We start from the raw sequence: 27,549 nt of genomic DNA on the forward strand, positions 1-27,549 counted from the left end.
CAATTCAGCCTGGAGTAATGGAGGATGTTGGAGAACAATCATGGGCTTGGTTGGTGAGTGTTAATGTTGGAGTTTCAGAGGGTGAAAGAAGTGCTAATGAGACCCACCAAAGCCCAATTAGCTGAAACTAACGTGGTGGGAAGTTTATGTACCCTGTGACAAGAATGGTAGTTTTTTTCTCCTTTTTTTTTGTAAATTAGTTCAGTTTCGGTATTTTTTTTTCTTTGATGTAAATTGGTTGGAACATTAGGTTTATTTTTCAAGTATATCTGTATAGGGTGCAAACCGTGCAATTCACTAATCCTGATTTGTGCCCTACTAACTTAATTCAAGCACTTGTTTTCCCTGGCTTAAATGAAATAGCTCTGTTACGTTCAACCTGCTTTTGTATCATTGACTGCCGCTTAAGAAAATTCCCCTGCATCGTTTGTATTTAAATGCCTTGGCCTCCCCAGGTCCAGGTCCCCGTCTAGTTGGGATTTGTTTCCAAGTGTCAAAGTCGGGACTGAAGACCATTCTCCTGATGATAGTACCAGACTTGATGATGTCATCATTAAGAGATGCGACCATGCGCTGTGGGACATTGTGAGGCAGCCCCTTGTGCGGAGGAAATGTGATCTCTTTTTCAATGGGCTTTATTTGTTTTATGAGCAAGGGATGGAAAACAAAGTCGTAGGATTGCAGCAGTAAAACAGAGAAATATAGTCGAGATTTTACAATATAAGAACTTTTACTATATTTTGACGGTGAAATAGATACGTTAATACAAAATATAATAGGTTCCCTATTTGCATAGGCTAACGGCCACAAGTTGGAAAAAATGTATTGAATGTAATCAAATAAATGCTTAGTATTCTAAAGGTGTAAGAGGCTTAAAATCACCTTGATCTCTCTCTCTCTCTATCATATGATTGAAGTCGAAGGAAAACATTGAGAGACCCAAGCTCTAAAACATCAATTCAATGGCATGGTGCACCCCTAATTTTATTTTGGTGTTTATAGTGTTTTGTTGTTGGGTCTTGGGTGTGTAATGTTTTTAATTGTATTTGTAGCCCCATGGATACCTTAGGGTTGTTAACTGTATTCGAAATTCTGATTTTAAATTTGAGATTGGATATAATCAAATTGAATTTATATATTATAATTGATTGAATTTGGATATCTTATTTATACCGTTTATTTTGAAGAATAATTTTGATATTTTTAAAAATTTTAAGTTATAATAATGTTATTTGATACACAACTGATAAATGATTAACGGTAGGTATTAAATTAACACATTTTAAAAGTTTATCAACTGGCCATATTATTGGATACTAATCTTCAATTTTCCTTATTATATATACCCGCGACCCGAGGGAAACCGTTTTAGCCACCGAGACGGTTTTTAAAACACTGGTCCAAACGCAACCGATCCGGATTCCGGACTGGGAAGAGAGGGCTTCGACACTCGATAGTCGATACGAAGTTAGTAACCCAAAAAGAGAGACGTGAGTGGGAGAAGAAGCAAAAAGAGGAGTATGGCGTGTACTACAGGAGTATGCCAATCTGGTTGCTACAAGGAGGATGACGACGAGGCGGTGGAGTTTGAAAAGCGGAGTGAGTCTGCAACTACTACAACTGCTAATGGTTCTGCTTCGCCTCCAGTTAAGGAAGATTCTGAGCATCGGAATCTCTGCTTCAAGTGCAAGGTGGATGAAGCTATCACTGGGGATGAAGCCCACCTTTGCCTTGGCTGTTTCCGCTCTTCTCTCTTCGGCAAGTTCAAGTTCTCCGTCACTTCCCATGACATGATTAACCCTTTCGACAATATCCTCGTTGCCTTTTCCGGTGGTCCTTCCTCTAGGTTCCACTTCCTCTTTCTTTTCTTTTTTTGTCTTTCTGTTGTGTGTTTATTGTGGCAAGTGTTCCTTTTGAAGAATACCTTTATCTATATTTTGATCTCCCAGTTTCTTTCGCTTTTGCTTCTGGCTTAATTATTGAAAAAACTTTAATTATCAGAAAGAATTTGGACTTTAATCGAGGGAGAGATTGAGGATGGCATCGCATATAGATTTAGGTTGGATAGAAGATGAACTAATAGCCGGGATGGCTATGGATGTCAAGCCTGATGAGCTTGGTCTGTCTTGGTCTGCAGTCAAGCAATGCAAGATTGTTGATCGCATGCATTCGGGATGCTTTTTGCACACCAATATCCTGTAAAGCTACCATCTTGCTTTAGGGAATTCACAACGTTCTGATGATATCACCTGTATCTTAGTTAGACTCTGCAGTTTCTTTGGTCTCAATGGCATAAAAATTATATAAGATGAATGAGGGAGGGATGAGCCTGGACCTTGGATCCTAAAACATCACATTACAGAGGTGAGATTCTAAGCTTCTTAGGTTGAACTACTCTTTCTAATGAGTTCCATGATCTGCTGATTTAGTGGTGGATGTTCTGGCTAGGGAAGGGGTTAATAGGGAAGCAACGTCTGGTGGACCTTCTATTTTTGGGCAGTAGTGGCGGGATAAAGAAATAATATACGTAGATGTAGTGGAGTTGGTCTGTTGGCTGACCTGGGATGAGGGCTACAAATCAGGTTGCCGGGCTTAAAGAATTTCAACTATATCAGGCTCAGGTTAGGGTTCAGCCCCATTGAAAATTAAACAAACTCCCAACCCAACCCGACCCAAGTTGCATCCTTACCTGGGACTATTTTTATTTCTATTGTGTTTCTCCATTTGTACATATTCTCAAATAAGTATATAATGAATTACAGCCACCTCCAAATTTCCTAAAATTAAATTTTTATGCCTGCTGTCTTGGCAATCCAGGGAACTCAGGTAGAGGGGAAATCATTAGATGGGGATTGTCCTTATTTTTCCAGACCCATTGATGTTGGCAACTCAATTAGGGAAAAGATTTTCTCAGTTCACTGTCTTAGGATCTGTTAATCTCCAAGCATATCAGATTTGGTGGTAAGAGTTGACTTGAAGGTGGTGACTTGGTGGATCTGTGACACCCAGATGCCTGTACATGCCTAGTATATCAGTATCAGGCACAATATGTACCTGATACAACACCTAATACTGCATGGACACTTCTATAGATTCTCAATACATTAATACTTTAGACGTGTATAAAATGGTATATCTTAACATGTTATACTTCAAAAATCTGCATTTATGATTTATTGGAAATTCAATTAAATTTAGCAAGACACAAGTCTTGAGAAGTGACAATTAGCCTCAAAAACTAGATATGGAAGTATGGTATAAGCATACTATGGATACCTGCATCCTTATCCATGTCTGGGATTTTAGGAAATTTAGAGTTACATCCCCTTTTCCCATATCCATGTCTGTGCCAGTATTTGTATCTGGTTATCATAGGGGTGGATGAATGTAAATAAAGTGGTTACTTGGAGTTCAGACATGTTTTAAGGTAAGCTAAATTCTTCTCCACTAACCTGTATATCTCATGAAGTGGTTTACAAGGGCAGAAAATGCCCTGGCCAATACATATGCAAGAGAAGGGGTAAATAGGACCAAACTATATGTGGGGCCTGCCAATCAAGGTTAGGCAGTATTATTTAATTTAAAGTTCTAGGGGAGAAGCTAGTGGCTCTGAATGTGGTATTTTATACTTACGTACTATCTTTAAATTTTTCATAAAAACATTTCTGATTGTTAATGATAAAAAATTATGAATTACAGGGACACCTATAAGTGTAAGGGAAGAGGAGCAAATCCATACATTCAGTGTTTCTATAATTGATTGTCCGTAAAATGGTTAAGAGACAAAGAGGGGGGTCCTTGGTGATTGAATCACTATCTGACAGAGGCTAGGGATTCTTTGCACTGTTTAAATGTTAATTTAGTTTGGGTTCCTAGGGAACACAATCATACTGCAGATGGCTTAGCCAATTGTGGCATGCATTTGGAGCATTTGTATAGCGACAAGATTCCTCCTTTGTAATTTGTAGGGGTTCTTCCCCTGCTTTGTACATCTTCTCATGTACGTCCTCTTTACTTAATGAATTTTGGTTAAATTTTCTCAAAACAATCTCAAAGAATAAGAGCACTGGTTCTATGGCATGGTCAGCATGCACATGTTGGAAAGTATCTCCTGCTTTTGGACCACAATTGCTGCATCGCACTCAACATCTTCAATTATACTACCTTCCCCTAAGCCACTGCAGTTTTCACCATCCTACCGGCGACCAGCGTACTAAGCCCATGCAGCCATAGGTTCCTGTTCTGCTTCTTAACTGATCCCATTTTCCCGAAGTTCTGAAGAAAAAACTCCATTTTCCCATCTCCATTCTTATTGAAAAAGGATTTTCCTACCTTCTCCAACTCTGGTACGGTGGTACCTCCTTGCTAGATTACAACAAATCACCTCTTGTTGGAAGTAGAATAGCCTTTTTGGGGGTCCTTTTTAATTATTCTTTTTAAAGGTAATCTCACAACCTCTCACCCTCGCCCAAACCTCCTACCATCAAAGAAGATAGAACAACAACCTAAATTAGCAAGATTTGAAATGCTAAAGACAAGGAGGTCTCATGGTTGCCCTTAGTTAGTGCTGGACTGACTTCTAGGAAGGGTTTCCACCATGTTAGAAGGGCCTAGGGGAGGAGGAAGTATCCACCATTTTGGAGATTTAGAGGGGCTGTGGATCTTCTTCCAACTCCTTACTTCCATTGAAAGTAACAGTTGCTTTGGGCACTACATTGCAAGGTCAGTGGTTGACCACTTTCTCCACCAAAGATCCAACACTCTCCATCATTTTCCATCACACTTCTCATGCTGCCAATGGTATAATGATAAGGTTGACAAACTCCCTTGTGATCTCCTTTGCATACAGAAGAGTCTCATCTGAGTGGGGTTAAATAAAGATTACATCATTCCAAGATCTTTAATATCTGAATACTATAGCCTCCCATTCATTAGATGTATTACTTCTCATTCCTAGTGTCTATTACCAGGAAAAGAGTCCAAAATCACCATGTTCTGATTTACAATTTTCAGGATGAGGAAAATATTATTGCAATTTGTTGCTTATCACAACACTTGAATTCTTATTATTGTACATTCTGGGATAATTTCTTCAACATCTCCTATGATTGTACTATTCCTTCTGTTAGGATTATGAGTATTATTTTCTATCCCTAATCTTTCTCCCATGTCAAGGGGTAATTCTTTTATTGGCTTGAGAGGAAAATAATTCATCTAATTAGGGGAATACATGTTTCTGATTCTGTAAATTGACCTTCTTTCTTACATTGAATTTTTTTATTAGTTCTTTTTTACATTGAATTTATTCCCTAAAAGAAAAGCATTTCCATTTTAGGGTGGTTCTACAATTTGTACATGAGATGCAACAGAAAGCACAGATGAATTTTGATGCCAGCAGAGATAGATCTTTGCCAGTATTTGGTGTTGGAGTTGCTTTTATTGATGAAACTGTTATTTCTTCTATTCCTTCTCATGAATATGAAAAAGCAATTCAAGATATCAGATTGATTGTGTCAAGCTTAGCTCCACCAGAAAAAAAGCTGCATATTGTACCCATTGAGAATATCTATTCTTTGGATTCCAAGGGTGAAACAAGTAGGCTGAAGGAATTGTTGCATGCCATTGATGATGACACTGGGAAAGAAGATCTTGTGCACCGTTTGCGTATGATGTCCTTACAAAAGGTTCAGTTTACTTCTTAAATCATTTGCATATTTAGGATAATGAATAGGAGCCTGTTTTTTCATGGAACCTTTTCTTTTTATCTTCTTGATAGATTGCTCTTGACAATGGCTACAACAAATTGGTTTTAGGATCATGTGCATCAAGAATTGCTTGCCATGTCATTTCAGCAACTGTAAAGGTTCGCTATCAATTTATATATAGTTCATAAATTTTCCTTGACTTGGAAGTATCAATCTCCTTCATTTGATTATTATAAAACTGTTATTAAAAACTCTATTTGCAGGAAAACTGCAATTGACCAAGTGGAAATGGTTGCATTACCTTATGCTATTTCATTAATCCATTTAACCAATGTGCAGAAGAAATTAATTTGTAAAATGAAATAATTTTTCTGATCTAAATTCTTGTGTTCTTTCCTTTTCAAAAAGAATAAAAAAAAAAAAAAAGAAAAGAAAAGATTGTGTTCTTTGTTTTCTTCTTCAGCCACCACAGGAGTGGTTGGCTTTCATCAGGCTCCTCTCAGGTCTGTTTTGTCTGTTTATTTGGCTCCTATGTTTTCTCCCTTTCTTTTCTTTTGTAAATTCCCATTATTGATTTATAAAAGAAAATAACAAAAAAAGGAAGAAACGCATTCCGTATAACTCATTGCCTTCAATATGTTTAAACCTTTCTATGTAAGACAAAATGAAATTAACTGATTTCACTTGGTTTGCAAACCTTTCTATTTGAAAAGATGCTTCACGGATTGTCAACTGTGCATCAAAAGAATGTGATTCTATTTTAGGCATAAACTTATTTGAATGGAGTCACTTTAGGATTTTCAACTGATGAACTTATTTGGACATTTTATTATCACTCTGGTGCGAAGGGTGATTAATGATGAATCCGTTTTAAGTATCCTGTGTCTATAAGTGCAATGGGGAGAAATCTGTGATATCCAACAGCAGCTGTTGGTGATGAGAATTATTAGGTTTCTCAGGGAATGCTTTGTTTATTTTCATTGTTCCTGGGAATGTTGGCCCTTAGAATGTGGGTTTCTACATAAAATAGCATAAGATAAATTGGGATAGACAAATGACCACATCGGGTTATATATATTAGTACCTATTCTATTTTATATATACAAATGAGCTGAGCAGCTAAGCCTGCTAAGGTGAAAACACGTCATTATTCATGCACTGTTAGCTTATGTTTATCCAGATGTCAGTGGTATTACATGTATTTTACCAACCATAAAAGTTGCAGTATAATTAGGAAAGGGTGTCTAAAATCTTTTAAAACACTGAATTAAAGCTCCAAGGACCAAAAAGAAATTTTTTTAATGTTCCTTTATTGGATAAAAATTCTTTGTTGCCTGGTTTCAATCAAATGCCTGGTCTTTCCTTGGAGAAACTGACTCCCAGATCATTAGCCAAGATATCCATCCTAGTGACTTGGCTGTTGGATATGAGCCTTGGAAGTTGGCATAAGGGAGGTAGGTGTTTTGCATCAACTGGCCTAGAGATCTTATTACTTTCTCTGGTTTCAACAGGGCCAAGGTTACTCTTTACCAGCAGATATACAGTATGTTGATGCAAGGTGGGAGATCCCAGTGGTTCTTCCTCTTCGGGACTGTCTTATACAGGAGCTTAACATGATCTGTAGTCATGACAGGTTTGTCTTAGATACTTTCTATGCTATGGCTTTTCCACCCAGCTATGTCTGAATCATGGTCTAGATCTACTTCTGGCAGGGCAGTTTGAAGATTGTTAAGCAGCTTGATGGTTCTGGTTCTGGCATCAATGTTTTGGTGTCATCATTTGTAACTCTCTTGCAGGTAAATGAGTGATTTTTGTTTAATTTGTCTTCTAGTAGGGGGCTTGCATTCCCTTCCTGTAACAACTATTCCATCAAATTCTCTAAAGATGCTATTATATTGCAGAAAGAAAATCCTTCACGAGAGAGCACTATAGTAAGAACAGCAGAAAAGCTTACTCCATTTCATTTCAATAGGCTACCAGAAACTGATGATCCCAACAATCATGTGTCCTCCCGAAGGCGCCATAAGAAGTTTAACCCTAAATCTAATGAATCTATTCCCTCAGAGCTTTTCTGTCCAATCTGCAATAGCCCACTGAATAAAGTGGATTCAGAGAGCTTGAAAAGCAATTTAAGACACTGCGAAACCAGTGCTGATATTTTGGGTATAAGCTGCTGTTCTAGTTGCCAGTTTCAGATACTACCAAAGAAATCATCATCCAAGGAGCATTTTTACTCACTTCTTCCCAAACCAATGATTGATCGTGCAAAGTATCATATCTCTAGGGACCAGGACTTGCTAAGGTCAGGTGTAGCATTGTCAGTCTATGGTGCTCCTCAATTCCTTTCTGTTTTTTGCTTTATGACTAATGAGTTATCTAGTCCCATCCAACACAGGAGAAAGCACTAGTAATTTCAACTTTATTTGCACTTGCAGGGAACAAATAAAAGATTTTCTGCTTTCAGAGGATGAGAATGGAACCTAAAGTGATGTTTGTGGTAACCGGCACTTCATCATCATCATAAGTAGCTTTTTGTTTATTTTAATGGTTGTTTCTGATTGGTTTTTCTGTCCTTTATGACACACCATGCTTAGGGAAATTGTACCAGAAGACTGTCAATTAAGCACAAAGATCAATACCAATATGAATCATCTTAGTCACAAATCTTTCTACAATGCTTGGAAGCTAGATTCCCTGTTCTTTGAAATTGTAGTAGCATTGTAATTGTTTATGAACCTTACAGTTGATAAGGGTTACTCTAGTTTATTTAAGATGCAAGAATTGTTTCACTGATGGAAATGCAAACTTGATAGGTCATTTCAGTTTTTTGATCATCTCCACATTCAAGATTCCTCTTTTTGTTTTTTGTTTGAAGTGCAGCATTCAAAATCCTTTTGCATACCCTGATTTTGATCCAGAATAATGATGTTTTCATCTAGAACTTGCAACTTGAACATTGCATGGTTGCTACAGAACTGAAGAAAATACTGATTGAAAGGTAGTTTATTAAGTGAAAAGTATTGCACTCGTGTGGAATTGGTGTTCACATGCACGTGAGTGTTTCAACATTCCGTGTATACACAGATGTGATTATGGAATTGGGTTGTCTGAGTACATAAGCTTGTATTGAGACATGTTGATGAAAAGGTGAATGTGCAACTTAGAAATTTATAGAAAGGGGATGCAGTTATTTCTTTGTTCAGATCAAAATTACAAGTCTAACGAGGAAAGGACAAGATCCTGTTTGCACTGTTGAAACTATTGAAAATGGGTATCCATGGTTGAGAATGATATTCGAGAGGGATTAGAAACGGTCTGTAATCTGAATTATGGCTTGCTATTTCGTGCTTTCTACATAATTCCTCCATTGATTCGATGGTATAATGTGCCTCAGGATCCACTGTCCAAGTGGGTTCCATAGCCATGAGCACTGGCAGTCTAACGGCCCAAGACAACCGGCTCCATGCTGTAGATGGACCTTCGGCTATTCTTCATGCAATTGGATCAACAAGTCGACATCCATACTCCAAAGTGAGAAAAACCGATCGAGACTCCAATACCCACCACTCCTTGAGCATTTAAAATGTTACCATATCCCCCAAATATAAAAGGCATGAATAAAGGCCACCCAACCTGAATACAAAATTCGACCAATTTCAACTTGATCCGGTTTAAGATTAGACCAGTTTAGGGCCTCGTTTGATAGCACTTTTCAGAGGTCTGGTGTCTGAAAATTTTGCTTTTCAGACACCAGACTCGTTTGGTATTACGTCTGAAAATCAATCTGAAATTTTTTTTCAGATCTAAAATTTTAAGTTAATAGCCTAGCACTTGTGTGTTGAGATGTAATTGAGAGGTGCATGATAGATATAAATGCCCTTAAAAAAATTTTAATATTACATGTTTTTGATCTTCATTTAACTTGAATCAAACCTTCATTGCGACTTACGAAGCTCCACCGCCGCTGAACTCTCTCTCTTGTATTTTTGCCACTGCAGCATTGCAGTGGTTCTGCCGCTCTCTCTCTCTCTCTTCTTGCCACTACCACCGCCGCTGTAACTTGCAATGGTGGTTCGGTGAGTAGAAATAATAATATTATTATTAATTATAAATTATTTTTATTAATTATTAATTATTAACCATTATTTTTTATTTGTATTAATTATTAATATTTAATAACTATTTTTTATTAAAAATTACTAATATTAATTATTTTTATTAAATAATAATTTTTAATTATTTTATTTGTGTAAGTGGTATCCAATTGCCCGAATTTTATATTTAAATTCGACCCTATTAAGGGTGATCTGAGTTATCCATTTATAATTGGATAAAATGTGGATACACCCCTATCCAATCAGATATAATTTGATTTAAATATATATGCTCATATAGTCATATATACTATCAGTAGAATTGATTTGATTTTAAACTTTCAATGTTGTGTTTTTAGTTTTTACTAAATTGTCATATGTACAAGTTTTCATACAAGTAATTATCAATTCATTTTGTTCATTAACATATAGGGTTCAATTATGATGGGCTTAGATATGCTACCCACTAGTTGTTCCTACATGACATAACAGCTGCACTTGGAAATATCTCCCTTCTCATTCATAGGGGGATGTTTCCAATACACAGTGGCAGTGTTCCATGGGTATAGATGTGGAAACAAATAGTGGGAAGCAGATCCAGAGTGGCAAGGAAGTCATGATACTGGAGAAACATACATTCAATAGGTTTTTCTTAAAAATATTAGGGGGTTTTCATCAAAATTCATGAGGATTTTGATTGGTCAAAGTCTTTACAGTATCTTCATTCTAGCATCATAGATTTTTCTTAAAATATTACATCAAATCATTTTTAGTTCATTTAATATAATATTTATTTTTTACTTTGATTTATTGATACTATTTAATTTTTTACTGTAAGCTGAATTTAATTTGAATCCGTATATCGATGGATAAGATCCAATCCAATTTGATCCCTTTTGTTTTTTTTTTTTTTTTATATCATTTAACAGGCTACATAACAGAAGTAACCCATCCCCCAATCCAAGTGCAGGCGGGATTTGATCGCAAGTCTCCACTACAACCAGTAAGAGACCTTACCAACCAACTGGCTGCCACCTTGCAAACATCCCTACAACCCCTAGTAAAATTTGATTGGAAATTCCCATCGATCTGATGATAGTTTTATTACTTCAAATTATATTCCAAATATCAAGAGGCGTAGCATCTAAACTTCGGGTTAGAGGTACGACAAAAATCGTTGAACAATAATTGGGGCCGAACACTCATCACTTGCACTTGCACTCATGTTGGCAGGATTCTGTCTCCTGATAAGGGCCCTCCTTTGAGAGGGCATTTCATAATCGGAATAAGATCCATACGAAACCCAGCCACCCAGGCATGACCTTAATTGGCAATGTTTGATATGGTGGTGTTGTATATGCCCCTTGCGCTTTATCAATCAGGATTATGATTTGATAAAGCATAATTGTCGGTTACGTTCATGTGTGATTGAAACAGAATCACATCGGAGACGCAACACCACGCTACCAGACATCCATCTTGTTTTTGGCGTTTATTCCAGTCGGAGGTTGGACCCTAACGCAAGAGCTCACCTGGCATTATGGGTTTTACACCATGCCAACAGTTTTTGAGGGAAGTCCACCATAAGGACCATCGGTTTTTTTTTTTTTAATCTCAAATTAAGGGGACCCACAACCACAATAACACGGTTCCCAAATAAGGCAATCTCTTAGGTGGGGACCCACTCAATTGGGTCCTAGCTCAGCACTCGATGACCCCACAGAGGAATCACCAAGAACAAGCTTTGGAGGGTTTATTTAACGCGAGTATCTGCAAAAGTAATGTACTGGATGTTACAGACAAGGTTTTAGAGGTGGAAAACAAACGAACAAGAAGGATAAAGGTTTTAGATGTGAAAGAGGTAACAAACTGTGGCCTTCTAATTCCAAATGGTACAAAAGTAATCATCTAAGCTTAGTCTATTAAACCTCCAAGGTTTAATGAAAACATTCTTTTCTATGGTCCCCGCTGTTTGTTAGAGAGGGCTGAGCCAAAGTCAAAATGGTAAGAGAAACTTCAGTATATGCATCTTTGATTGATATCACAAAGTTTGAGCACCAAGGAGTTAGAAAATGGCATTAATAGTTATCCACCTTGGAAGATCCTAATGGAACAAAATGATGATAACATTGATTATTGTCGTTATACAAGATCTTGCTTAAGCAGTGTAAAAGGAGAGAGCATGCAGGCCCACTGCAGCAAAATTTGGACCAGAAAATACCTGTCAAGGTCTCCCTCTTGTTCTTCATCCTTGTCCTTGCCTTATCTTGTTTTCTGAATCATCAGCAAACTTCAAAGCCAATATCAACAAAGACGATTAAATAAAACACGAGAAAACAAACTTTACAGGAACAGATGAACTCTTTTAGACATTAGATGGAAGCTTGTAGTCAAGCATCTCCCTTATATTCAACCGAATGGACGGGCCCATTGATGAGCATATATGTGCACTTTTCCAGTATACTCCTTTTGCACCTGACGGCTTGTTTGCTTCTATTGATTTCTATAGGGGCATAAAAAACCAATGGTAAATAAACGCAAATTTCATGTGGAGCATGCATTTTAAATTATGTTTAAGGCTAGAGAAGGGAAGAACATACTACTGCTGCTATCAGGTTTACTAGAAGATCTTCTTCAGAAAAGTTTGCCTTCCCAAAAGGTATGTGAACAATCCCAGTTTTATCTGCCCTGTATTCAACTTTCCCTTTCTTGAATTCTCCAATAGCCTGAAAAAATGTAGCCAAACATTTCCATTTATCCCAATCTTGATGCAGCCAAGAATAGAAAAAGAAAAGATACTGCCAATTATTCTCAAGAGATTTCAATTCTCAGAGATCATTATGTTCTTTGTCAACAGTTTCAACTCAACCCTTCTTTTCATTGCTATAGAATTCATAACAGTCTACCCAGTGTCTCAATTTGAATGGATCTCCGGAACCAGACAAAAGAACCTAGATATTGCTTTCTTTTTCTCCATTTTCTAGCATCTAATTGCATAACACCAAGTGATCAAACAAGTTTTAATCTGACACATTAAATATTACCAGATCCAGTCCATCATGATGTCAGTTGATTTGTCTCAAATATGTTGAATTAATTTAGTCTTCAATATGGAGTTTAATTAAGGAGAAATCTGTTTTGGTTTTCTTCCATGGAATATAATAGATCTTGATTATACTCAATTGTGACAAATCTGACAACATGATCAGGTAAATATAACTTATATTTGTCTTCATCTTTTATCTCTCCATTTGGATCCTCAATTCTCTCATAATATTCTTTATCCAAAAATTCATCTTAAGTGAAGATGACCAAATTCCACTGACCATTACCAAAGTGGCATAGAGCAGATGAAGAAAAAGCCAGTGATAAATCATAGTTCCTCGTGAAGAATATATAGGAGCTCACTAGACTATAATCCTTTAATCAGGAATGTCAGTGGAACCACTAGTAGAAAACTGTTATGGGAATATTTTGACCATACCTGGGGTATATCAGTTGCGACAGTACCAGCTTTTGGATTTGGCATGAGACCTCGTGGTCCCAAAATCTTTCCTAGACTGGCAACCTGAAAGGAATAACAATCAACCAGAGTCAAGTTAACATGTTAGTACAATGCCAAGCCACAGAACTCAAATACCACACAAAATTTCATGATTGATGTATGGAATATACTGATTTTAAAATGGATAGAGGCCAACATGTGTTCTCATCTATGGAATATACTGCAAAACATGTTGCTTGAATTTATGTCATTTTTTCTATAAAAATATCTTCAGAAATATTAGAATATATAACATCAAAATCACATTAACCATTAAGATAAGCACCATAAGAAAAATAAACTGGAAAAACATTTGATAATTTTTTATAGTAATAATGCAATATAATAAAACTTGCATAAAATTAAGAGCAAGCAATCTGGGGTCTTGGGAGGGGTGGATTGGATACAGACCTAACCTTTGGCATTTTTTTTTTAAAGTAACTGCTCTCAGATTTTAACTCACTCTCTCATGCTTATCAACCCAATATTTCGCCATTACACCAACCAAACATTATATAATATATGACTATTGTAATGATATAGTTGACTAATGTTATAACCCCCTGCCCCCAAATTAGAAGGAAAAAGAAGATGCAGTTGTACTTGAAGACTAAAATACAAATATTTTAGGTACTCTCCCCCTCCCTACAAAAAAAGATAGAAAGAAAAAAAAGTTGGACAGTCAACTTGAACAGCCCCCTGGAGACTTCCAAAAAAAAAAAAAAAAAAGTTGGACAGTCAACTTGAACAGCCCCCTGGAGACTTCCAGAAGTAGGGCATGTTTGACACTAGAGTCAAATATCACATGCAAGGCATAGTCCAATTCATCATAACCGTTAACAGCATCAATGCCTTTTCCAACTATTTGCCCTCTGCAAGATGAGTCCTGTTTCTAAGATTCAAATCTATGTGGAACCATATCTTCCACATTTTTGAAATTCTTTTCACCACCCAATCCAAATCTTCTTGGTTCTGCCTCAAACTTGTATCAACCACTGAATCCGCTTCTTCTCTATTTTTGTAATAGTAGGGCCCACATGTTTAATGTTTTTAAGGCATGGAAAGCTCAATACCAAGAGGTCCATGTACTGAAGCCCTTCCCATGTTTTCATTTTATGATAGAGAAAACTTCAACTCACAACCCTCACTGCAAATATGCTTTCATTTTTAGTTTGTAAGTATTTCATTGATAAGGAAAACTGAGAAAACTTTGTTCTTGAAATTTGAGAATTGGTGAACATGAAATTGCATGCTATATAATTTAGATCAAAATGAGCAGAATAAAACCTTGGGCATCATATCTGGAGAAGCAATCAATTTATCGAACTCCATGAATCCACCTTTTATCTGTTCTATCAAATCTTCTCCACCAACTAAATCAGCTCCTGCATTTTTTGCTTCATCTACCTTTTCACCTGTTGAAAATCAAAATTAAATAAGTCCATCAAGAGTGAGACTAAAGCAATAAACTCATCTTGTAAAAGGATGTAGTGCTCATAGAAAATGAGCTTCTAGACTCCAGACTAAGAACTGGGGAGAGTGGTCTAATCTGAAAAATTGACATAGAGAAGGCCTATGATCATGTTAATTGGTCCTTCGTGGATTATTTGATGAGAAGAATGCAGTTTGGCTCCAAGTGGAGAAATTGGATGAAGGTTTGCTACTCAACTCCTAGATTCTCAGTGCCAGTAAATGGGACAGCTTAAGGAAATTTTAGCAGTGCTAGAGGTTTGAGGCAAGGAGACCCGTTGTCTCCTCTGCTCTTTTTAATAGTAATGGAAGGTTTGAGTAAGTTGGTTGATAGAGCTGTGGAGGGAGAGCTGCTGGAAGGCTTTCAGGTGAAGCCCAATGTGACTTCTATCCCAATCTTACAGTATGCTGATGACACTCTCTTCTTTTGTAAGGCTTCAGAAGAGCAAGTTCTAAATTTGAAAGTACATTCTGTACTGGTTTGAGATTATTTCAGGTCTGAAGGTGAACCTTGCTAAAAGTGAGTTAATAGCTGTGGGGGATGCAGCTAACATTCAAGGATGGCAGACTTGCTAGGCTGCAAGGTTGGTAAGCTACCATCAAAGTATTTAGGGTTACCCCTGGCTGCCAAATGCAATTCAAAAACCATTCCGAACCCAATAATAGAAAGAATGGATCAGAAGTTGGCCACTTGGAAAGCAAGGTATCTCTCCAAAGGAGGGAAAGTAGCACTCATCAAGAGGGGGGTTGGGAGGTTGGGGTTAGATTTGTAAACCATTATCTCAAGGGGGATTGGGGTTAAGGAGGTTTAAATCTTTTAATATATCTCTTCTAGGAAGTTGGCTTTGGAGGTTTGCTACTAAGCCTGACACCCTTGGAGGACAGTCATAGCAGAAAAATATGGGCTGATGAAAGGGATTGAGGTAGTGGTCCACCCATGCCAACCAATGGCTGCAGTCTTTGGAAAGGTATAAGCAAAGTTTCCAACCTGCTCAGAAGAGAAGTCAGATTTAAAGTTGGTAAAAGGATCAAGTTCTGGTTGGATACCTGGACAGGGGAAAACTCCCTTAGGGATTTATTTCCTACCCTGTTCAATGTGGCTGAAGACAAAGAAGCAGTGGTTGCAGACGCATTTGTGTTAAGGGTAATGTTGTTTGCTGGGCCCCTACCTTCAGAAGGAACTTCAATGAATGGGAGATTCAACAGGTAGGGAATCTCTTGGTTTTGCTTCAGTCCCAGGTTTTGAATTTGCAATTTGAAGATGCTCTAGTATGGAAAGGGAACAAAAGTGGGGAGTTCTCAGTTAAATCTTTCTTCAATGCCATAAAGGGAGATGCTGAAACTCCCTTCCCAAGCCGGGCCATTTGGGGTACCGTGGCTCCCTCTAAAGTATTGTATGGGGGCAGCATTAGAGAAATGCCTCACCAAAGATATGTTGATAAGAAAAAGGTTTTAATTGTAGAGACCTGAGATGTAGCCTTTGGTGGAGAAACAGAATCAGCAAACCACCTGTTTTTACACTGCAGTTTTGCCTCAGAGATTTGGAGCCATTTCTTAAGAAGTCTGAAGGTTAGCTGGTGCATGCCAGCCTAAGTTAAAGCCTGCCTGGAGGCTTGGCAGATCCAAGGGTTGACTAAGAAAGGGAAAACTTGCTGGTCTGCCATTCCCTTAGCAATTCTATGGGCGGTTTGGTTGGAAAGGAACAGGAGGGTCTTTGATTATAAAACCTCTTCTGCAGCTGAAGTCATCATATCAGCTGTAGATTTTGTCAGTGTTAGAGAATAAAACCTATTCAAGGACCTCACTTAACAGCTTAAGCTTTTAGGTTGAATAGTTCTTTGAGATGATATCAAAGCCACTTTGACCAAGTGGTCTAGTGTTTGATTCTCGTCACCCCCATTACAATTAATTAAATTTCGGCACAAGGTATGGGTGGGCCTGTGCTGTCCACGCTTCAAGACAATGGGCTTTCGTGTGAGGGTGCATGTTAGAGAATATAACCTATTCAAGGACATCACTTAACAGCTTAAGCTTTTAGGTTAAAGGGGATATATCTGATTGTAATTTTTTCACGATGGACTTTTTTTTGAGGTCCTTCTGTTTTGTTGTATACAGATTCTTATTGTACAAGGGACCTTTTCATCAATACATTGATACTTTAACTTTGCTCAAAAAAAGAAAAAAGAAAAAGAAAAACTCCTCTTTTTTTTTTTTTGATCAATAAGAAAAAAAAAATATTGTGAAGGGGGGGGGGGGGGGGGGTTCGAGTGGCCTTACAGTTTTATGCAAAAATCATTCAGGCACAATTTTAGACTGAATAGAAGTGTTATACAAAGACTGTTGGCATCTCAAACCAATAAATCCATTCTTGCATAGTTCACTTGGTTGAAAGCAAGCAGAACCATACCTTTCAAGTTATTTTAACACTTTTTTTGTGTTCTCTTGTGACAATAAATATTTCAATATGAAACATCAATTATTAATCTGCCTTCTCATATAACTGCTTCTACGCCAAATGATCTTCCACTTGACTCTCAACAAGTTCAAAATTTTACCTAGGTACTTAAATGTTCCTGTCATGATATGTCATTGATTTATGTTCTATTCAACTGTTAAGCAAAGATGAATACTAGTTGGGTGGGGAGATGGCATCTTAGACAGAGAGACATTAATAATATACAACCCTTGGACAACTATACCCATAAACACGAGGGATTATATTGCTTATTCACATCTTCAAATTGAGACTGTTAGAAGTTCAAATTATTACTTTTAAATTGATTCTTTCAGACCCTATACTGCAGTTTTAGTCACTTATATTGATTCCTTGCATATTGCCCTTTTCCTTGTTTTATTTATTTATTTTTTTACTTTCCTTTTCATTTATCTTTCTTCTGTTTTGCTTCATCCTAAATCAAGGAGTTAACGTGACAAGTAGAGAACCCACCTTGAGTAAGCACAGCTACTCTAATAGTCTGACCAGTTCCCTTAGGTAAATTCACCTGTCAAAAACAGATGAAGACATGTTAGAAACCTCTAATGATCAACAACCTACTAAAAAAACACTTCCCAAAATCTAAAAAAAGAGATTCTTACAGTAGCCCTCAGTTGTTGGTCGTTATATTTAGGGTCAATGTTTAGTCGGAAATGGGCTTCCGCCGTCTCTACGAACTTAGATTTTGCCGTTTGCTTCATAAGTGATATAGCAGTGGGCAAATCATACTCCTTCTTATTTTCCCTCAACTTCTGAATTTCCAAGAACCTCTTAGACCTCGTCTGAAATTTCAAACCAAAAAGAAAAATATAAGATAAATTTCAGCAAATGAAACTAAAATAAACAAATAAAATACATGGAGACCAACAACACAAAATTAAACAAAACCCAGAAAGACTATAAAGGAATTAAATGGAAGAGAAGCAGACCAAAAAAATTAAACAAAAAAATCCATATAAAAACTAAGCATGTTATTTGATAATTCAATAAAAATAGAAACCAGAAAATCCAAAACCTCATACCCATACAATAAATACTAGAATCAAGCAAAACCAAGTAACTAATTCACATAAAACAGTCATAATTCACAATACCAACAAGAATTAGATGAGAAGTATGAATTGGGTTACTCTGTCTCTCTTCAATGGCAATGCTGCTTTCCCCGTTTTAGGCTTCGACGGAGCCGGCGCAATCGCAGTAGCGCTGCCTTCGGTGCCCTCTTGTTCGACGTCCTCAGCTACCTCTGCTTCAGCAGCAACAGCTGCCGTAACGACAAGTGAAGAATCAAATTTAGATTCTTTCCTAGAAGAAACTTGAACCCAATTAAAAGATTTCCTTCCTCTGCTCTGCAAAACTAACGGATAGACGGAGAAGCTCCTTGAGGAAGGGGAGACGGGGCTTGATTTGAAGCATAAAGAGGGGGTCTCTGAAGGAAAAACCGTTGGAGAGGCGTATGTTAACATCAGAGAAGAAGCAGCAGAAGCCATTGTTGCTGTTGTTCACTTCACACTTCACAGTCAGCCGAAGCTATCCGTCCACAGAAAAGCTAGATAAGAAGAAGAATCGGGTCTGAGGTAACAGTTTAGTACTTTTTAGTATACCAATAGTTACAGTGTACCATGAGTTAAAAGTATTGTAAATAGGATCCACCTAAGAGGTCCAGGACAAAATGATGATCCAATGACATGATCATAGCCGTCCAATCCGTTATAGTCAAAGATATGGTATAAAAGCGTTGCATCCTCCAAATATCAGACGGCTAATAATTAGACCCGGTTCGTAGTTCATCGATTCGATTTTTAATCAGGAGTCGTCGAACCGCTTGGTCCGTTAGTTCACTAGAAATTTCATTTTTTCCGTGTCATCATCGAGCTCCACTCAAAGTAAATGGCCATGGCTCTGCTCACACTACAGGCTTCATCTTCGTCTCTCTCTTCTTCTGCTTCGTCTCTGTTTCTGGGTTATCATGAAGGATTCGCTTTGAACCACCTCCATTTGAAACCTCGAAATCGTGATTTCAGATTCAGACCCAAGAAGTCCTATTCAGGTTGCAGAGCATCATGGCAAGAGGTCTCTGCATTTCTAGGGTTTTGTGTAATTGAGGAATTGAAGACTTATACCTATTTAAGTTCTGATATGCTTTCGGGTTCTTGTTGAAGCTCGCTGGAGTTCTCATCTTCTCTGCGATTCCTTTCACTGCCGTGAAAGCCATAGCTAACAGTTCAATAGGAGCAACGCTTCAGAGGCGAATGGAGGAGACGAAGAAGGCTTCAATTGAGAGTTCCTCAAATTTCAAGGCTTTATCCAAGAAAGCGAGAGAAGAGAGGTAATCAAATTAATTCGAATATCAGAGCACTCGAATTTTTTATCTATTCTTTTTAAAAGTATTGTTTTTTAATTCAAAGTATTTTTCCATTCCTTTTAATTGTTTCTTACATGTGATATGATGTGCATCCTTGAGGTGTATCTTATTTCTGAGAAAAATCAATGTTTGTCCGGGTTTCTTAGCATCTGAGGTTCAAACTTCAAGTTTGTTTTCCTCCTCAAAATGTGGTCTTGGTTCTTTCTTCTGTAATTTCATTTTTCCTTTTTCTTTACGTTTTATTATCAACGATTTTACGAATATAATTTTTTGTTGCATTTGGATGAGAGCATGATATGGAACAAACAAAAATAAGACGATTTAACTCTGAAGAGTATTAAAATGATCTGTAATTATGATAGAGAAAATAGATTTATGTAGTTGAAGTTGCAATGTACTATAAATTTCTGACAATTAAAGTTGTATTACCAAGAAAGAAAATTCGGATTTTTTATTTTATCTTATTTTTACTATAACATCTTATCTTTGTTATAGTGAATGAAAGAGGATTCTGTTATGGTGCATACATAAACTTTTACCAATATCCTGATATGCAAGGAAAGCCTCACAAGCATTTCTATCAATGTGGACATGCAACGCATGTTTCTCCTTTTACAATTTTTTTTTTTAAGGAAATCCCGTAGGCAAATTCATTGCATCAACTCATTGTCCAGTACAGGCCTGGGAAAATCAGGAAGGGACCAAGTAACAGTCCTAGAGATGGTACATGCAAATGTAGTGTTGATCCGCCAAGGTACATCCAAGTGAACATCCAACAAGGTGTTGACAATCTTCTGTGTGTCTCCTTCTAGGTAGATATGACTGAGCTGAAGGTCTTTTGCCATCAGTTCCTCTTGAAAGGCCCTAGCTTCTAAAACTTCCGGATCAGCTGTTTCTGTATTAATGGCTCAGCCAACCAAGAATTTCCCTTGATGGTCTTGCATTTTTATACCAATGCCAGACTTGGGTCCATTTGTAGCCCCATCAACATTAATTTAACAAAAGGGTAGTGTGGAGGAGACCAATTAGTAACTAGGTCTGTTCATAGTGCTGGGAGAGTCTCTTCTTTTTTTTTTTTTTTCTTTTTTTTTTTTTGAGTTTTAGCTCTACAAGCTCAGCAATTTGTTCATGGCCAGCAGCTATCATTAAGACCGGTTTGATCTTAATTCCCTCCTTCACTTGTTTGCATCTATGTTTCAGCAATGCCACATCACGATGGGCCCTTTGGTGAATATGCTGACATCATTGATAGGGGTTCATGAAAAGTACTCTGTTTCTCAAACTGGCAATGTGAACGCCTAGCCCACCAAATCCTTTCTTACCATGAATTTTTTCCAGCCATGAATGTAGATATGAGAGGTTCCTGGTGTGAAGCCCCACCAAAAGTCTCTGGCAATGGCATTGACTTGCGAACAGATTGAATGTGGAACCTGTTGTGTAGCCAAAAAGTAAGAAGGAATAGAGGTAATATTGGACTTTATTAGTGTTTCTCTTCCTGAATGGGATAGACAGCTAGTCTTCCAACTTTTAAGCTTATTTTGGCACTTCTCTACAATGAACTTCCAGTTATTATAAGAATTTTCATTGGACAACAGTGAGGCTCCAAGGTAGTGTTCCTTTCCATTCATGATGTTTATTCTCATCAGACAGGCAAGTCCCTCTATTTTTGTGATGTACATTTCTACTAAAGAATATAGAAGACGTTGTAAGGTTTACCTCTTGACCTGAGCATCTACCAACTCCTCAAGAGTGATCTTAATGTTGATAAATTCGCTAGTGGAACAATTGCCAAAAAAGAAGTATGTCATCTGTGAACATGAGGTGATTCAGCCTTGGACAGTTTCTGGAAAGCTTAAAACCATGAAGTTCCCCAATGTCCATCTTCTTAGTGAGCATCCTGGAGAAGAGTTCCATGTAAAGAATAAATAAATGCGGTGAGAGAGGACAGCCTTGGTGAAGTCCTCTCTCAGACTTGAAGGATGCTTCTACATTTCCTTTGATTAGAATAGAATAGTTGGAAGTTGAGATGCAAACCCGAATAAGTGACCGAAAATGGGAAGAGAAGCCTTGTTTCTTTAGGCTCCACGGAATGAAGCCCCACTCTACTCTTCCATAGTTTTTAGATAAATCCAATTTAAGCATGAAACCTCCCTACCCTTCAACTTCCCCATAGAATGAACAATCTCTGTAGCAATTACTCTGTTGTCATGGATTTGCCTTCCCAGCAAAAAAGTATTCTGAAAAGGTATGATGAGATCATTTAGAACTGTTTCAATCTGAAGGAGATGATCTTAGTCATCACTTTGTAGGGAACATTCGTGAGTCCAATCAGGTGAATAGCTGTTCCCATTTTCTTGGGAGTGAGCACTAACACGGTATCATTTACCTCTTTGACTAACTGTGGATTTCGGAACACTGATTTTACAAACTGTAGTAGATCTGGGCCAACCTCATCCCAATAATGCTGATTAAAGAGAGCGTGAACACTGATTTAACACTATCTTATATGATGCATTCTAGTCATGAGCTCATTGATAGTTTACTTTCATTAATTGGTTTTTTCTTAGTTTATATACTATTTTCTTGTGATTCTAAAAAAGGAGAATGGAATGCATTCTGATATGTACTGACCTCATTGACAATTTAAGATGGATATTTATCATTATCTTATATGATGCATTCTAGTCATGACCTCATTGATGGTTTACTTTCATTAATTGATTTTTTCTTAGTTTATATAACATTTTCTTGGGATTCTAAAATAGGAGAATGGAATGCATTCTGATATGTACTACTAGCATTACCAGCTGTTTGGTTTTGTATTCTTGTTTTCCTATTCTTTTTTCTAGAGGTTAAAAACAATTTTAATACTTGTCTATGAAACAGTTTCTAAGTGTATCTACAACTAGATTCTCATTTTTCCTTGCATTTTGGTCTTAATTAAACTTGTTTTGTTTCATGATAAGATCTTTGGTCTCCCTGCAGTTTTTGGTATGGAGAAGAACGTCCTCGCTGGCTTGGTCCAATCAAGTATGACTACCCATCATATCTCACAGGAGAACTACCTGGTGATTATGGTTTTGACATTGTGGGCCTGAGCAAGGATCCCGTTGCTTTTCAGAAATACTTCAAGTATGAAGACTTTTTGTCTCTCCATCTATTTTCATATCATACTTGTCTGTTTCTGATATTTTTCCATACACAAAATTTTAAGTTTAAACTAGTGGTGTTAGTGTTGTCAAGGATATTTTATACTGATATCCTCTAGGTAGCAAAGTTTAGAACTAAAGAAAAGCAAAAGCAAAAGCAAGTCACTTGTGGTCCCGGAAAGTGTTCCATTGGAAACACACTTAAATGTTAATATTGGTTCTTACTTCCTTGTAACCATGGATGAGATGCATCATCTAAACATGATTCATTTAAAACTTATTTTACTTGTGTTTTATATCTCATTCCTAATGCAGAAAACAGGATGTAAAAGCTTTTATTAATTTGGAATTTGAGTTTTCAAAGGATGAACATAGTATTTATTCCTTTCTGCAGCTTTGAAATACTGCATGCTCGATGGGCTATGCTTGCAGCTCTTGGTGCTCTGATTCCCGAATTGTTGGACCTGTCAGGCACTGTTCACTTTGTTGAGCCTGTATGGTGGCGTGTTGGCTATGCAAAACTCAAGGTAAGTGACATAGTCTCTATTTCATTAATATATTGTGGAGCTATTCCATGCAGTCAACCATCTCCCTGGAGCATAAACTGAGTTTTCATTTTAAATCTACCTTCTTGCTTTGAACGTAATGTGTTCCTTATTTTTTAACTGGAAGGAGTCAGTTAGAAACTCTTTTGGAAAACTCAAGTGATTTTCCTTTTTGTTTGCATACATTCCACCAGGGGGATACTCTTGACTACCTCGGCATCCCGGGGCTTCACATTGCTGGAAGCCAAGGAGTGATCGTTATAGCTATATGCCAAGCCCTTCTCATGGTAATAAATTTATGAAGTACCAAGTTTACTATATATTTTTCCTTTTCTTTCTTTCCTTTTCTTTTTCCCTATAGAGCAATATTATCATAATGGTAGAATATTTCTATCCTATGTCTCATAAAATTTGCATGCATGTAAGGGATTGAAATCCATCATTAAAGTGCATTTCCTAACCCCATTTCCAGCATTCAAAATCCTCTTGGTGTATGTACTTAACAAATGATATTAACCATCTAATCTGTAAAATCTTGTGGATGATGCCTTTTCTTATCCATGAGGTCCAATCAGTTTGGATGCATGTGCATAGAATGCTTAAGAGTTGATTTTATTCCCAAACCATGGATCTATAATTAACAATATATATTCCCAAACCAATATATATATATATATGTATATATATATATATATTGGAAGAGCTTTGACCAATCAAAACCCAATGAATACCATCTTATTGGTAACCACTTTGATGATACTAGTTAATTGGTTATTTTTTTAGATATCATGCCTTTCCGATATCATAGTATGCATATTATTGTTTAATGTTTCTTTTTATCACATTCATCAGCTATTATCCATGATTATTGGGAATTACTGAGTTGTTATTTTGAACTCAATCATATATATCATAATCTCTACCATCTAATTCACCATTTCCCTTGCTGAAGTACCATCTTGGTCTCAGATCCCAGTGCAGCATGTGGATAGTAAAAGTTTGATGCATATCTGATCCTCATGTCTGGATTCTTTTTTGACAATTTCTTTATAATCTTCTGCTTTCATGTAGTGCTTCCAAAAAAAAAAGTTTTGTTTTGCCAAGAAGTTGCCATGCCTATGCTCGTGCTCATGGTTCAAAAGATGGTATACCATATAAAGGGGGTATCTTAGACTACCCCCTCCTCTTGGAATGATTTAATAGACAAATTAAATGGTCAGAATTGAACATCTATAAACTGAATGTAAACCGAACCAACAAAACAGGTGGTTTGAGGTCCACATTGAGAAGATGATTGGCCACCATAGGGACCAAGATTTGTCTTTTGTAACTGAAAACTTTGATACGCTTCTAATCTTCTAAATATATATATATATATATATATATATATTTTCACTTGTGTAAATAGGTGGGACCTGAGTATGCAAGATATTGCGGTATTGAAGCCCTTGAGCCTCTAGGAATATACTTGCCAGGGGACATCAATTATCCTGGAGGTACACTTTTTGACCCTTTGGGCCTATCCAAGGACCCAGTGGCTTTTGAAGAACTGAAGGTGAAAGAGATAAAAAATGGGCGTTTAGCCATGGTTGCCTGGTTAGGTTTCTATCTCCAAGCAGTTCTAACTGGTAAAGGTCCTCTACAAAATCTTCTTGAACACATCTCAGATCCCCTCCATAACAATATACTTTCCTTTCTTACGTCCATGTAAAGTTCTCATTTTTAATTTTTAAGAGTGTAAAGAAATCACGTCATCATTATATATATATATATATATATATATATATTCGCTGGAGCTCAGAATCATTCTTTAACAGAACATCAAAATTAGAAAAATATTCTTCATCAATCCATAGAATTGGTAAGATTTGGACGGCCTATGAATTGATAATATTGTTCAGCACGAGTAAATAAAGAAATATTCTAGAAAGAGAAACCTAGAAATTTGCTAATGTTGCATCAATAGATGACCTTCCGCCCCCAGTATGCTTTCTCCACAAAAGCAGCAATGCTTCAGCCAATGCCAACACAAGAAAATATTGAGAGCAGATTTTGGTTCTGACATCAGGATCATTATTGAAGTCCCCATTATCCTCTGAACAAGTCTTTCAAGGAATAGTATCACATATGCTGACTGATAAAAGCTGAAGTCAATGGAATAACTTGCTAATGCTTGGAGATAGAAAAACCCATCCTGCACCCATTTCCATGTTGTCATTTTCTGTTGAAGCTGAATCTTGATATATAAATACTCTTTTCATTGTCGATCATGGCGGCATTGTGGCTGAATTTTAGTAACTTGATAGAAAGTTGTTTTTATGATTTGAAAATTTGAACAATGAAATGGAATTTGGATTTTCAGCACCCTGAAACTATATATCCCAGCATCTTCAATCTGCCACGTAAACTGTGTTGCCATTTGAGCTCAGACTTAGATTGAAAATTCTGGCTTCTTCAACCAAGAGTAATGATGATGAACCAGAAGTGGGTGGTATCGGCAAAGCCACCCAGAAGAACAATGGTAGTGGCTCTCTTTGAAAATTTGAATGAAAATTAAGGGTAAAATAGTCTTTTTCTAATTCTGTTGAATATAACGGCATTTTATTATGACTGGGGAGGCATAAGTCCTGTTAGAAAAAAAAAGAGGGTTGTAAGTATTTAGGGTTTGATTATGATACCAAAAAGGCTTGCGGGCAATCAAGTGGCACCATAAAAGTGGTAACCAATTAGGTGGTATTAATCAAAATTTACGGGTGCTTTGATTGGTCCAAAGTCCCTCCAATACCATGTCTTAGAAATCTCAGGGAGGTCCCAAGTCTTTTATCCAATTTGGTAATGTTCCATCACTTAAGAGTCTTCGAAGAACACAATTATGGCCCATGTAGAGTGGGTTGTGTGGTTGATGCGGTTGAAGGAGCTGAATTGAATCGCCATCCCTAATTATAGGGATTGAATTGTTTCCCTTTCTTCACAGCCTTACTACAAAGGCTGTGTAAGGCTTCTTTTCTTCTTAAGAGGTGGGGGTGGGGAGGCAGGAGTATAAGGCTGTTTTTTATTCAAAGTAAAACGTACAAAAATTTACAGGCTAAAATATTTGAGCTACATTTTTAACTTTTTACATTGAAAACCATCTCCTTGTTTTACATCAACACAAATTAAGAGGTGGAGAGCAAGATTTTGCAAGGGATGGAAATAATAAATGAAATATTTTGGTTTGAAATTTTTCCCATTCATTTTATGGAGAAACAAAATCAACCAAAGGGAATATAGAGAAATGGTAAGGATCAAGCCATGACTGTCTTCCAAAATAATTTCAGTAGGCAAAAGCTTTCGAGCATTTAATCATTACAATTTTTTTTTGACACCTAAAGGCAAATTCATTCATAAATGCTCAGGTTACAAAATAGAAAAAGTAACAGCAATGAAAAATATAACCAAAAAAGAATGTTAAGCGTGTTGAGACAAAAATAGGTAACCACGAGCACCTGGAGTGTCTCCCTACCAAATGAGTCTGAATCAATTATGCAAAACCCTCGAAGGGTATAGAGAAAACAGATATTATGGCACCCAATCCATGGCATAATTGAAAACGTGAAAGCGGGAGAGGCCCACCATCCAAATCAAAAGCAATTTAATTGGATTGGAAGACAGACCAATAATACATATTAAATTATTTCAGTCCAAACTCAATGGTCCAAAATATTCATTGGATTGGATTGGGCATAATCCATTTCTAATGAATTTATATTAAACTGGGAGCAAATTGAACAAAAAAGTACAGGTGTCAATAGACCAGGTTTAAATTGGATGATCTAAACATTGAATTGGACCAATCTAGAATTGGTCGGATAGGATTGGACCCGCGGTCCATCTGTAATGGATTTATACCGAGTCGGATTGGGCCCATATCCGTCCATTAACAGCCCGATGTGTATGGAGGAATCAATGGTACGTACGTAGTTAGAATTAGAATTGGATTGGACCATTGGAGTTTAGTTAGGACTTAATAGTGTGACTTGGCTTTTTCCTAGTTGAGATATGAAACAAATTAGAAACCCCGGTCCCCGGCTATATATATATGCTCGTGACGTGACTCGTGAGAGATACAATATGGAATGATCTGCCATCAATCACTGTTTATTTCTTCCTTCTCTTTCTTTATTCCCGGTGTCGCGTCCTGCGCAGA

At 37.1% G+C, this 27,549-nt stretch overlaps 4 protein-coding genes across 14 annotated transcripts in view; 3 read left to right on the forward strand and 1 right to left on the reverse strand.

The window, feature by feature from the left end:
• The window catches only part of SMC5 (structural maintenance of chromosomes 5), a 68,101-nt gene extending 67,723 nt beyond the window's left edge, over nucleotides 1–378 (forward strand). For both annotated transcript variants that reach the window (XM_088953670.1, XM_088953671.1), the window contains exon 30: nucleotides 9–378. In XM_088953670.1, the coding sequence (XP_088809796.1) occupies nucleotides 9–64 (56 nt within the window). In that variant the 3' untranslated portion in view covers nucleotides 65–378. The remainder of the gene's footprint in view (nucleotides 1–8) is intronic.
• Nucleotides 379–1,401: 1,023 nt separating this feature from the next.
• On the forward strand, nucleotides 1,402–8,539 carry LOC148844894 (Adenine nucleotide alpha hydrolases-like superfamily protein). 10 transcript variants are annotated; one of them, XR_016102444.1, is made up of 8 exons: nucleotides 1,402–1,846; nucleotides 5,336–5,684; nucleotides 5,777–5,863; nucleotides 7,217–7,338; nucleotides 7,423–7,501; nucleotides 7,607–8,033; nucleotides 8,141–8,202; nucleotides 8,300–8,369. XR_016102444.1 is itself a non-coding variant. In XM_088955664.1 (8 exons), the coding sequence occupies exons 1-7, from the start codon at nucleotides 1,521–1,523 to the stop codon at nucleotides 8,187–8,189; spliced, it is 1,413 nt and encodes a 470-aa protein (XP_088811790.1). In that variant the 5' UTR covers nucleotides 1,403–1,520; the 3' UTR covers nucleotides 8,190–8,202; nucleotides 8,300–8,539. The 10 variants fall into 10 exon arrangements, 8 of the variants coding, with proteins under 8 accessions (XP_088811791.1, XP_088811795.1, XP_088811797.1 ...); XR_016102445.1 differs by having other exon boundaries at nucleotides 1,403–1,846; nucleotides 7,607–8,012; nucleotides 8,300–8,539; XM_088955664.1 differs by having other exon boundaries at nucleotides 1,403–1,846; nucleotides 7,607–8,007; nucleotides 8,300–8,539.
• A 3,265-nt stretch (nucleotides 8,540–11,804) lies between these two features.
• Nucleotides 11,805–19,002, reverse strand: LOC148844895 (large ribosomal subunit protein uL1c-like). Its single transcript, XM_088953509.1, has 7 exons — nucleotides 18,438–19,002; nucleotides 17,910–18,089; nucleotides 17,761–17,815; nucleotides 14,631–14,758; nucleotides 13,284–13,367; nucleotides 12,400–12,525; nucleotides 11,805–12,302 (listed from the first exon to the last, which is right to left on the reverse strand). The coding sequence occupies exons 1-7, from the start codon at nucleotides 18,792–18,794 to the stop codon at nucleotides 12,165–12,167; spliced, it is 1,068 nt and encodes a 355-aa protein (XP_088809635.1). The 5' UTR covers nucleotides 18,795–19,002; the 3' UTR covers nucleotides 11,805–12,164.
• Nucleotides 19,003–19,148: 146 nt separating this feature from the next.
• Nucleotides 19,149–25,109, forward strand: LOC148844896 (Chlorophyll A-B binding family protein). The gene is made up of 6 exons (XM_088956217.1): nucleotides 19,149–19,377; nucleotides 19,467–19,633; nucleotides 22,655–22,801; nucleotides 23,213–23,345; nucleotides 23,558–23,650; nucleotides 24,772–25,109. The coding sequence occupies exons 1-6, from the start codon at nucleotides 19,195–19,197 to the stop codon at nucleotides 25,072–25,074; spliced, it is 1,026 nt and encodes a 341-aa protein (XP_088812343.1). The 5' UTR covers nucleotides 19,149–19,194; the 3' UTR covers nucleotides 25,075–25,109.
• Nucleotides 25,110–27,549: the final 2,440 nt, after the last annotated feature.

Source organism: Nelumbo lutea, chromosome 7, assembly GCF_056320005.1.
Source record: "Nelumbo lutea isolate HS-2025 chromosome 7, American lotus-T2T, whole genome shotgun sequence".
In the NCBI taxonomy this organism is placed as follows: domain Eukaryota; kingdom Viridiplantae; phylum Streptophyta; class Magnoliopsida; order Proteales; family Nelumbonaceae; genus Nelumbo; species Nelumbo lutea.

Excerpts from the sequence above, each read along its gene's own strand:
- LOC148844894 (XM_088955663.1), top strand. The coding sequence starts at position 1,521 with ATGGCGTGTACTACAGGAGTATGCCAATCTGGTTGCTACAAGGAGGAT. Across the intron at positions 7,339-7,422 it reads ATGATCTGTAGTCATGACAG|TTTGAAGATTGTTAAGCAGC; the intron begins GTTTGTCTTAGA and ends CTGGCAGGGCAG. Across the intron at positions 7,502-7,606 it reads CATTTGTAACTCTCTTGCAG|AAAGAAAATCCTTCACGAGA; the intron begins GTAAATGAGTGA and ends ATTATATTGCAG.
- LOC148844895 (XM_088953509.1), bottom strand. The coding sequence starts at position 18,794 with ATGGCTTCTGCTGCTTCTTCTCTGATGTTAACATACGCCTCTCCAACG. Across the intron at positions 14,759-17,760 it reads AGTAGCTGTGCTTACTCAAG|GTGAAAAGGTAGATGAAGCA; the intron begins GTGGGTTCTCTA and ends GATTTTCAACAG. Across the intron at positions 12,303-12,399 it reads TAAACCTGATAGCAGCAGTA|AAATCAATAGAAGCAAACAA; the intron begins GTATGTTCTTCC and ends ATGCCCCTATAG.
- LOC148844896 (XM_088956217.1), top strand. The coding sequence starts at position 19,195 with ATGGCCATGGCTCTGCTCACACTACAGGCTTCATCTTCGTCTCTCTCT. Across the intron at positions 19,378-19,466 it reads GCAGAGCATCATGGCAAGAG|CTCGCTGGAGTTCTCATCTT; the intron begins GTCTCTGCATTT and ends TTCTTGTTGAAG. Across the intron at positions 22,802-23,212 it reads GCTTTTCAGAAATACTTCAA|CTTTGAAATACTGCATGCTC; the intron begins GTATGAAGACTT and ends TCCTTTCTGCAG.